General features: G+C 43.6%; 1 protein-coding gene across 1 annotated transcript; it reads right to left on the bottom strand.

Moving 5' to 3' along the window:
• Positions 1–1,550: 1,550 nt before the first annotated feature.
• LOC118556144 lies at positions 1,551–10,290 on the bottom strand. The gene is made up of 3 exons (XM_036128489.1): positions 10,258–10,290; positions 1,970–2,538; positions 1,551–1,739 (listed from the first exon to the last, which is right to left on the bottom strand). The coding sequence occupies exons 2-3, from the start codon at positions 2,522–2,524 to the stop codon at positions 1,551–1,553; spliced, it is 744 nt and encodes a 247-aa protein (XP_035984382.1). The 5' UTR covers positions 2,525–2,538; positions 10,258–10,290.
• Positions 10,291–12,209: the final 1,919 nt, after the last annotated feature.

Genomic DNA, 12,209 nt, shown 5'->3' with positions numbered 1-12,209 from the left:
AAATTCTACTTTGTCCGTGAAGAAATGTTACGATCGTTTTTAGAACAGAACTGTGAATAATAATAATAATAATATGAATAGACCTCACCTAATCTGATCTGTTTTATGTGGTGCTAGTAATTCAAATTAAATAACTTTTATGCAAATGGAGATTACCTTACCTTGTTAAAACATGATGATAACATCATGTGAAAAAATAATGTTTTAAGAATAATGATAAAGAAATGTTTTTGAGGAATTGATCATTCACATTTTTTGCCTTTTATTGAATTTGAAACATGCACTCTGACTCTATTATTTAAATAATCACCTGTCTTGAAAGCTTCCAAAATATATCAGGGAGAGTCTATTTTTTAAAATTATCCCCCCTGGGGCTCAGGCACCGGCATAAGTGCACCCTCCTACTTGATAGTGTGCGGCCTGCTACTTTAAAAAAGTTTGACTGCCCTGACTAAAGGAGGCAGTGGAATAGCTAAACATCTGACACAGAGAGCAGAAGATAAGGGGAGACTTAGTCAGAGACGGGAAGCTGAAGTAATAGTAGGAGAGGAAGCCATTGTGGAGCTAAAGCTAGGCTAGGCTAAAGCTAGGCTAGCGCCCTTCTACCACGCGAAGAGAGCAAACCGTGAAACACGAGGAGTTCCCAAGCGTGATGTGCAGCAACAGAAAATGTTTTAAAAGTGCTTATGTGTTAGAAACAGATGTTACAGCAAAGAGATTAAAGATAAAAGCGAGAGAATCTGGAGCAACAAACCGTTGCTCACGCAGTGAAAACAGGAAGTGATACAATACGCCTTACCGCAAACAGGAAGTGACGTCAACACCAGCTAACAGACAGCCTAGGCTGCTGGAGGACATCAGGGTCTAATTTTCTCACTCTACTAATTTCTACTGTTCTTCAGTCTACTGTTCTCCAGTTTTGCATTGTATTACATTGAAATGACTGTCGTCATTTCAGCTTTTAACTTTTTGCTCCCTCTCTTTTTCTTCATAGTAGGTACACCTGGTCTGGCGTTCTGTTAACTGTGACATCATCCAGGGAAGACGGCTCACCCGCTACTACCATCTAATGTAGAACAGATTACTAGATCAATGTGTGCTTCTGTGCTTTTTTGTCTCTCTTGTTGTGTCTCTGCTCTGTCTTCTGTAACCCCCAGTCGGTCGAGGAAGATGACCGTTCATACTGAGCCCGGTTCTGCCGGAGGTTTTCCTTCCCGTTAATGGGGAGTTTTTTCTTCCCACTGTCGCTTCATGCTTGCTCAGTATGAGGGATTGCAGCAAAGCCATGTACAATGCAGACGACTCTCCCTGTGGCTCTACGGTTCCCCAGGAGTGAATGCTCCTTGTCGGGACTTTGATGCAATCAACTGGTTTCCTTATATAGGACATTTTTGACCAATCTGTATAATCTGACCCAATCTGTATAATATGATTGAACTTGATTTTGTAAAGTGCCCTGAGATGACATGTTTCATGATTTGGCGCTATATAAATAAAATTGAATTGAATTGAATTAAATAAAAACAGATAAAAATCAGCAAACAGTGACATCACTTACAGATGCTGGGTGGGAATTTGGGATACTGTTGCAGCACTGACAAAGAGGTGCGTTTGGCCGGGTTGGGTTTTGGTTTGGTGGGCCTGGCTTCTTCATCCGAAGAGGAACCGTGCTGTCCTTCATCCCCCAGCGCATCCAGGTCTGTCGGTTCCACAGGGCCTGAGGGGGACTTTTCCAGTGCCTGTTAAAGGTTTAAAGTTAAAGATTAGCATTCGAAAAGACATAGAGAGAAGGGGCATCTGGGTACAGATGTACTGAAATGTCATTCAGGTCTCTGGTTCTCCATGGTTCCTCCAGACCCACTGTTGTCTGGAAGAACCAGGGAAACACAGAGACATGAAGGACATCTGGGTACATCTGTGAATCCCAAACTCAGTTAGATAATTGAATAAAATACGCATTCTTAAATACCTCCTGCATTCGATTTATTGCTCTCCTTGCCCTTTTGGCCCATCTGTACTCGAACCGCAGTTTTTTACGAAGGTCACCCAGCTCGTTGGTCAGCTGCACGTTCTTTGAAATAAGTTCGCTGCAGGATGTGCAGGAGTATGGATCCTCAGGAACAACTTCCGCTTTCGGGAGAACCAGTTCTACATGCTCCATTTCTTGTTCCGTCCCGATGTCAAGACATGAGATCATGGGAGGGTCCGGGTTGGTCTCCCTGAGAGCTTTGAGGCGCTGGATGGTGGCTTGGTACTTCAAAGTATTGATGGCTTGGGAAATCCTTTCCTGCTCCACCTCACGATGTGCTAGTTCAAAATGCCTGTCCAACCTAGATCTTGAATAGTCACAGCCATCAAATGGACATGGCATGGATCGTATATTAATCCTGCCATTGGCTAAATTTACCAGTATTTTGCACTCATCCTGGTTTTGTAACCCATGAGCACGTCGCAAGTGTTTGCCCAAATACGTGAATACGGAGCGACACAATGGGCAGCCGAATTTGGACTTGGGTGGTGTCATCTTGATATATGACTCTGAAACATAAGATAGGATGAGATTTATTAATACCAGTGTGGAGTAATTCACTGGTCATACATTGGCGCAGCCCCTGCTTTCTCCAGGACCAAGAGGTTTCTGGAGAAACAGGGGAGACATTCAGTATATCCACCCCGCATAAGAGCTCTCTTTCCCCGCATGGAGGAGGGCTGAGGAGCACATGGACATCCAGAGAACCTGGGGGGGAAATGCAGCTTCTCTTTCCCAGGAAAAGAGCACATTTGCCCCGCATCAACTTCCTCGGAGCAGCCTCTGCTTTCTCCAGAACCACTGGGGCCAATGGACCCGGAGCGGTGGTTCTGGAGAACCAAGGCAGGGGCTGCTCCAGGGAATCGCGGCACTGTGCTGCTGCGTTCCTGGGTAGATAGATCCGCTGCACGTGGGCCACCCACCGTGAATATGTGGAGGAGGGGCGGCGAATCTGAGACCATGCCACGAGGTGGTATAAACAATGTAACAAAAACAACACAGGGTACTATACGGGTTATTACACAGCATATAACATTACAGAATTACAGTGAAAGTGAAAAGGACAACGACTGATAAGAGCTTCACACTCAAGTTAACCATACTTTCAGATGGTTATTTTCGGAAATATGTGCTTCTAAGTTACATTAAAAACAACTTACTGTTCAAAAAAGTGAAAGGAGGGTGGGGGGAAAAAGTCCGCTCTGGTCCTTGTTCACTCGGAGGAAAACCAAGTCGGCTCTAAACGAACTTTTAATTGGTGAAAAACCACGTGCGCTCTGCTCCTTATGTCTTAGGTGGAAAATTACCGTCCGCTCTGCTCCTTGGTCCGTGGGTCTAAACACCTCCGGTCCGCTGCTCTCTGGCGTTATAGTCCACAGTAACGGAAGTGGCCAGACAGGTAAACAAGTTTCCGGCCGAGTAAGCATCTTGCATCGGTCGGACACATGATAAGGACACGGCTAGCAGATGTGGCCCCCGTAGTCCAGTGGTCAATGCTCCCACTTCACATGCGGGAGACCCGGGTTTGAATCCCGGACGTGACTATTCTTTTCACATTTTATATGGAGACGGTTAAAGACATGAGAAGGAAGCGGGCCGTTGTGTCACGTGACCACCGTAGTAGAGCGGGTAGTCATGCAGGTGAACCAGGATCGTATCCTGGCTGGGGCTGACAACACTTTTGATTTTTTTTTTTTCAATATGTGGAAAGTCGATGATATAATCACTATGAGCCCACCGGGGGGTGGGGGATGCAGCATATTAACCCCGCAAAAGAGCTCTCTTTCCCCGCATGGAGGAGGGCTGAGCACAGATGGGTACAACCCTTAACTTAACCATACGCTCACATACATATACACAGTGATACCCGGTTAGGGCGCAACACGTGACAGATGAGTACAACCCTTTATATACACACAGGGACACCAGGTTAGGGCGCAACACGTGACAGATGGGTACAACCCTTAACTTAACCATACGCTCACATACATATACACAGGGACACCAGGTTAGGGCGCAACACGTGACAGATGGGTACAAACCTTAACTTTCACCGCATGGAGGAGAGCTGAGCAGCCCATGGACTTCCACAGAACCAGGGGGGGAAATGCAGCATATCCACCCCGCAAAAGAGCTCTCTTTACCCCGCATGGAGGAGAGCTGAGCAGCCCATGGACTTCCACAGAACAAGGGGGGGAAATGCAGCATATCCACCCCACAAAAGAGCTCTCTTTCCCCGCACAATGGTAAGTACACTCATCTGTCATATATTAAATCCCACCGTCTGTCATACTGGTAAGTGCACCAAGAGAGCTGAGCAGCCCATGGACTTCCACAGAACCAGGGGGGGGGGGGGGAAATGCAGCATATACCCGCAAAAGAGCTCTCTTTCCCCGCATGGAGGAGGGCTGAGCAGCCCTTGGACCTCCAGAGAACCGGGGGGGGGGGGGGGGGGGGGGGGGGGAATCCAGCATATCCACCCGGGAGCAGACCACCTTAGCCACCACCCATGAACTTGCATGGAGAAGCCACTGGTCCCACCAGTACCCGAGTTTATGTTAAACACTGATAAAACACACACACACACGTTACCCTTACGGGCAATACCCCTCCCCCACACACACTCCCAATGGGCCTGCTGTACTAAAACACACGTTACCCAATTGTCACAAAGTGCACCCTTTATAGACATTTGGTCCCCCCCCCACACATGGGACCCCCAACTGTCACACACATTGCTGCCTCCTGAACACCCACAAACCCCACCGGACACACTCAAATTGGGCCAGCAGTAGTACTCAAACACTTAGTAAACCCATATAATACACGTGATACCCTGACTGTCACACTCACGGTCCTCCCTGCTTGACACCCCCAAAATGTAAGGCAAGACTGCCATCCAGTGGATTTTACGTAGATTGCAGTTACTCCCATATTGGAAAACCGTAACTAATCTGTCCAATTCAAGAGAATACCAATCTGTCAAAATCCGCGCTCCCTGAAATTTGGGACCACAAACTTACATGTCCTTGGATTTAACAGGTGACAAATGGGTACCAAAGGACGAATCTCCTAACCCATCCCCTTGGGGAGCAGTGGGCTGCCACTGTGCGGCGTCTGGGGAGCAATCGGGTTAAGCGTCTTGCTCAGGGACCCAGAGTGCAGGCAGTTGGGATCGAACCGGGTACTTGCATCCTTCTCAGAGCGCAAGGGCGCTGCTGTAACCAGTCGGCCACCACTCCCTTGGGGGAGTGACAGTAAGCTGACAGGAAGGGGGGTGGATGACGGGGAGAGACATGTGGCAAAGGACCGCGGGTCGGCCACGTCGAGGATTAAGGCCTCCGTATATGGGTCGCCAACCTGCTGCGCCTGCAACACTTTTTTCCCAGGCAGGTGTGAGGGGGAGATCTGGATACAAAGGAGCTACAGGTTTGTGCTTCCAAACAATTAGTTCATCTCTTTTTTAATATGCACTTTTAAAACTCACAATATAAAAGACATTTAGATCTGAATACGTAGTGAGCTTGGAGCCATGAAGTTTTCATGCACTCAACTATATATGGAATTGGTGAGTAGTGAACACAATGTTATTTGTTTGTTTAGCATGTTGGTGGTGGTAGCCAATGCTAATTGTTTATCAATTGTCACACGATTTAACTTCTTAAATTAAGTAAGTGTTTAAGATAATGAGATAAATGCTGATGTATGGTGGATATAATTGCATTTATTTCTGTAACTGAAACAAGCCTAGTTAACTAGCAGGCTGGTAATTTACTGGTCCTGTTTATTTCAATACAGGCCAGGCGCCCCTTTTTGGGTTAAAGGATGGTGAGCTTCTGACCACTGGCTGGGCCAGGAGAACCTGACATTCACTCCATACTGGTCTGGTAGGAGTTTGATGGTCTGTAGACCATCATGCGTTTTCAGGCTCCCACTAGCTTCTCTAAAACCACGCCATGCTGACGTAATTTGAGTGTGCTTTTGCAGTTATAACGTCCGTTATTTCCACAAGAGTTTAAGACATTGATGGGATAAGGATGTTTGTTTTCCTGGCCGCTCATTACGACCACAATCCTTTTAAAATTAGCGGCAAATGTCTGGAAAACATACCACGCAACTACGGTTCGTTTTAAACATAAGGTTAGTTTTTGTTTCGCTCTGCCATCGCTTAAATACAGTGAACAATGTATTTTGGTAAATGTTTGTCACTCTCTGTTTAGGGTTTGGAACAAATACCTTGTTAAAATCCATTAGGTGTTTGTAGATTTTTGCTTGACTAAAAATATTGACAGTTCACTGCTCCTGCTAAACATTACACTGAGCAGAGCTGCAGATCACCCCAAGATGGCGACCCAACTCTCCCCAGCTGTCCATGCTGGGTCTACTCTTTATGTCTTTGTGTATAACCCCTTTACTTATGTACGGTTGTGTGCTTGGGTTGTTTTCTTTATTAAGTGGTTATAGTCCAACACTTTTAACATGAGTTCAAGAACGGTTGAGATTTGGGCTGTTTTTCTTTTAGTTGGGCAGGTTTTATGTTTTGTTCAGGCGGGAAACTTTTGTCCCTTTTAAACCAGTTCCTTTTGGCCCGACTCTACTCTTTCTGAGCATTTTAATTTTAGTTTTGTCAGTATCAGTGAGTCTTTTTTCCATTTCAGGCTCAAGAGTAGGGCCAATCATAGAGGCGAAGGGAAACAATGTGACCTGAACACGTCTTTTTTCACTAATTGGCCAAGGACATTGTCTCAGAACAGTAGCTAGAGCTGCAGTGAGTCAATCTCTAATTCCCTCAGTGCTGCCTCCCAGGCACAGGCAGCTTCCTCATCCTGAAAGACCTGCATGTTGTCAGAGCAAAGAGAGCAGAGAGGAGACCTGCTCCGTTTTCACACTGCAGATGCATAACACATGTGCAAAGCTGCCTGTGATTCCTCCCTGGATTACAAAGGGGATATAAATATAATGTAAATATAGGTTTGAACATTCTAATTTTTTTGAAACTGTAGCACTAAAATAATTACCTGATTACCACATAGCTTGAATCGCTTGTTCACCTCGTTCAATGTGCGTGCCTCTAATTATCTTTCTGGTAGAATTAGATGTATGCAGTGTGGATTCGGGCCAATGTATAAAATTTCATGCATTATTACATAAATTAATCTTATTGTGTTTTGCATTTCAGTAACATTTTAACGACAGTGACACAGCTTAATCTTTATAGTTTTGTTTTATAGAAAGCTAATGAATCCAGTGAGTTTTGGCCTTTAGCTGCAACATGGGACACAGAAACAAACTAAAAACATCCTTACTGTTGACAGGAGCAGCAGTTAATGGAAACCTGCTATCAGTCTCCTCCATCACAAGGAGCTGCTCTCCTTCCTGATGGGCCCCGGGTTCCTCCTGTTCCTCCTTTATGTGGAGGGGCTCTGACTCCTGCTGCTCCCCCTCAGGACTCTGTTCTTCAGGAGCCTCTACTTTAATTGCCAGCGCTAGAAATAAATACAGAAACAGAGTTGCAGCAGAGCTGAAAAGAGCAAATTTTGTTGCAACAACTACTGATTTGTGGTCAAGTCATATGACCTTGCCATACCAGAGTCTAACGGTGACTTAAAATGACAAAGACCTAAATGGTAAAGTTTGCTGCCTAGGTATGAACAGCCAACACATCATATGGCTTTAAAAACTATATCCAATGCATGATAGCTGCACGGCTAGAATGCCAACCCTCAGTACCAACCAAGAGGGATAATCAACCGAACTGTTTGAAAGTGTTACTCCTTATGAAGACAGTTCGAAACGACATGCCGAAATAACTGGGAATAATGGAGAATAGTAAACACAATGGATAAGCAGTGCACAATATCTTCATGCACATATTTTAGCCTTTAAAAACTATATTCCTCTTTATCATTGCAGTACGGTGCACTGTGCAAAATCATTTTATAATGGTATCAAAGGACATGCTATTAGCACATATCCCCATGCCCTGAGGAATCTTGAGAAGTCAACCTCTACGGTGCTTCAAAGGTGCTTTGGGTCATAAGATGCACCGCAGTGAACCTAGAACCTGCTTCTAAAGAAATTGCAATTAAATTATTTTCCAAAATCATTCAACCCTTCTCTAGCATGAAAACTCACCATGGCGAGTCATAGGATCTGTCACTGAACCCTCTAGTCAGAGCTGACATGTTTTTTAAGACATAAGATCGGAGAATTAGAAGGAACCCATATTTTTTCTGACGAAAAAAATCCATTGAGTTTTAGCCTTGAATTGTGACACAGGACACAAACAAACTAAAAACATCCTTACTGTCGATAGGAGCAGCAGTTAATGGAAAGCTGCTATCAGTCTCCTCCTTCACAAGGAGCTGCTCTCCTTCCTGATGGACCCCGGGTTCCTCCTGTTCCTCCTTTATGTGGAGGGGCTCTGACTCCTGCTGCTCCCCCTCAGGACTCTGTTCTTCAGGAGCCTCTTCTTTAACATCTGCAGCCAACACTGAAACACATTACATGCTTTATGAACAACTCTAGCATGAACACTCACCCTGGCGAGTCAGGAGATCTGTCACTGAACCCTCTAGTCAGAGCCGACAAGTTTGTTAAGACTTAAAATCAGAGTTAGAAGGAACTCATATTTTCTCTGACCAGAAGTTAAAGGGGAAGTCCGGTCAACAAGGAAAAATCAGGGGACCATTAGCTATAACTAAAACTAATATGTTTGTGGTTATTTAATGAACTTATCTTTGATCAATAAGAAAATAAAAACATGAATTGTCGTCTGGATCACGGTGTATGGGGGCGGCCATTACTGCCCATATTTGGGCAATAAGGGCCGTCTGATATCACATCCTGGGACGTGGAAAAGCGGAAGCGGCGACAACATTTCTCCACGCTTTCCATGCAAAGTCAATAGTAGCCGATCTACACAGCTGCGAACATCGATAATTTTTTTCGGATTTCCAGAGGACTTCACCATTGACATTCCCATGAGCTGTTGCTGAAGCAACAATGCCCACGTGCATGGCCATGGGATGTTCCAACACAACTGGTAAAAGTGGAAAAAACATTGCTTATTTCAACTTTCTGATTCATGAGCCACCGGGCTCATCGCTGGATTGCCAACTTGAACAGAGCGGATTTGCCATCTAACTTCTGGCCAGAGAGAAAACACGTCATATGCAGCGACCATTTCGAAGAAGAATGTTTTGAACATGACATGAGAGCAAGGACTTTCGGTAAGTTATTTTTTATTTAGAATTTGCGGGGATGGTTACCGACCAGAGGGACGGAGGGATACCACATGTGATGTGCCTTATAATTTTGTCCATCGTCTGGGCAGAGCTGGTCTGTGTGTTTTAGTCTTTAGCCTAAAACAATATATGTAAGAAGTAGGGCTGTCACTTTTAACGCGTTATTAACGCATAACCTTTGTTTGACCATTACGGCGCCTTTTTTTTTTTAAAGCGCGGTAACAGCATTGTTGTGGTTTTCCCCCACTACTCCCTCCGGACTTTTTCTTTTTTTTCTCCCCACCGTCAGTGCTGCACTTTATGACTTTACGCACTCCTATGGCAGTATGAGCTACGTAGCGTTATGATGCAGAGGGATATTTCCGCTGTCGGCTGTAATGCAGCAGCGTCACGTAGTTTAGAACCGATACAATCCACTTCACTTTCTCAAACAAGCCCAAAAAAAACTGCAACTAATTTTAATTGATATTGACGCTATGACATTATGGCAAGAAGAACAAACTGAGAAGAATAACACAAAAATAAGGAGCTGAAAAGTCCGGTTTCTGTCAAGAAACTCTTCTAAAAAATCCATATCGCTATCAGATGATGATAGCTCCACGGAGCTCCCATCACTGTCACTAAGTACTTCATCACTCTGCTTCGTACAGAGCACCAGTCGTCGCCATCTTGGAAAATAGTGCGCCGTGACAAACAGAGCGTTGAAACTTGCTCAACAGCGGGTCTGCCGAGTGACGTCACAAAATGGGAGGCGACAGTATTATTCTTGAACAAGATGGATTCCTCCACATAAACATGATTAAATGAAAATTATTCTTAATTAAAAAAAGTTATAAATTATTGCACAATATGTAGTAGTTTTATATTTAAAGTACTTTCAGCAGTTTGAATTCTGATTTTGACCGGACTTCTCCTTTAACGAATCCAGTGAGTTTAGACCTATAGCTACAACACAAACACACAAAGTAAAAACATCCTTACTGTTGATAGGAGCAGCAGTTAATGGAAACCTGCTATCAGTCTCCTCCTTCACAAGGAGCTGCTCTCCTTCCTGATGGACCCCGGGTTCCTCCTGTTCCTCCTTTATGTGGAGGAGCTCTGACTCCTGCTGCTCCCCCTCAGGACTCTGTTCTTCAGGAGCCTCTTCTTTAACATCTGCAGCCAACACTGAAACACATTACATGCTTTATCAACAACTAGATCTTTACAATGATGGGAAAGATTACATTTAGAGAAAAAGATTTGATCAGCAGTGTAGAAAAAAAAACTGAACCTCAGGAACTGACAGTTTCAACTTAATGACCACTGGTATCTTTAGTATAATTCTGTTGTAGAAATTCAATGCAATTATTCTGTATAACCATTTCATAACAGCTAAAATTTTGCATCTGTTACAGTATGTATTTTATTAATATTAGTTTATTTAGCATTTTTAGCTAGTTATTAGAGCCACTTGTGGCTCCTACGCCACAGTTTCCAGACCCCTGCCAGAACAGGTTGGACAAGGAGAAGCAGTCAAGGTGACAATGGCAACTCTGGAAGAGATGCAGAGATCAGCAGCTCAGGTGGAACAATCTAACAACAGGACAAGTTTTCTGGTGCGTCTCTAAAACTAAGAATTTCATGGACAAGTGGTGAGAAGAAAGCCAGAAGAAGTCCTGTTGGAGTTTGTTATAACCATGTAGAAGGTACCTCCAAAATGTCAACAGATGAAACTGATTAAATACAACAGTTAAATACTGAAATAAAAATATATTGTGTGCACCTCTTTAATTGGTCAGTTATTCAATAAATGTATTATTTTACTGCATGTAATAAAACACAAATATATATTGTAGCTACTTTTTGCCCCTGTATTTATTTTACTGATTCATTTATTTATTCTCCATGTATTCTGAATCATGGCAGGATTGGTCCTCCATATAAACAGCCTGAAGGAAACATGCAACTCTTTCTAGGCAAGATAAACCAAAAGGCGGTGATCGGAGGAACTTTCTCAGGCAGACAGACTAGAAACATTTGATGCTGAATGTTGCTACATGCTAAGCTACCGTTAGCACCTCCTATGCTACATGCTAAGCTACCGTTAGCACCGCCTATGCTACATGCTAAGCTACCGTTAGTACCTCCTATACTACATGTTAAGCTAGCATTAGTACATCCTATGCTACATGCTAAGCTAGCATTAGCTCCTCCTGTGCAGAGCTGCAGGTTTAGCCAGTTTTCTGGGGGAAACCCTGCAACGAGTTCTGATGAAGAGGAGGAATCCATCAGCTGCTGAAAACGGCTCCTAAACTTTAGCTCCATCCACACAGTTAGCATGAAGAAGGAAATCTCCAAACCTAATCGGTGCAGCAGAACTCTGGGCTGGAAAACATCCCCCATCATTGGTGTCTCCTCTGCTGCGTCCTGCCGCTCTTTGAGCTCCTGCTTCCCTCCAGTTTCTCCGCTCTTCTTCTTCTTCTTCTTTTTGTTTACTGGCAGATTGCAACCTTAGCTTTTAGGTGCATACCGCCACCTACTGTACCGGAGTCTGTAGCATGGGCCCTATCAATGTGATAATTACTTTATTAATATCTACATCTACATATAGACCGGGATAGAGCTACATGGCGAGAGGGAGAGCGATAAATCTATCTATATATACATATATCTATCTATATATATATATATCCATACATACACATATCTATATCTATCTATCTATCTATCTATCTATCTATATATATATATATATATATATATATATATATATATATATATATATATATATATGTATATATATATATATATACATACATACATACATCTATATATCCATATCTATCCTTATACCCATATATATCTATCTATACACACACACACACACACACATATATATATATACACATACATACACACATCCATATACGTACCTATATACACGCACCCAT

This window comes from Fundulus heteroclitus, chromosome 24, assembly GCF_011125445.2.
Source record: "Fundulus heteroclitus isolate FHET01 chromosome 24, MU-UCD_Fhet_4.1, whole genome shotgun sequence".
In the NCBI taxonomy this organism is placed as follows: Eukaryota; Metazoa; Chordata; class Actinopteri; order Cyprinodontiformes; family Fundulidae; genus Fundulus; species Fundulus heteroclitus.
The sequence above is the reverse complement of the archived record's forward strand: the minus strand, read 5'-3'. Positions and strand labels throughout refer to the sequence as shown.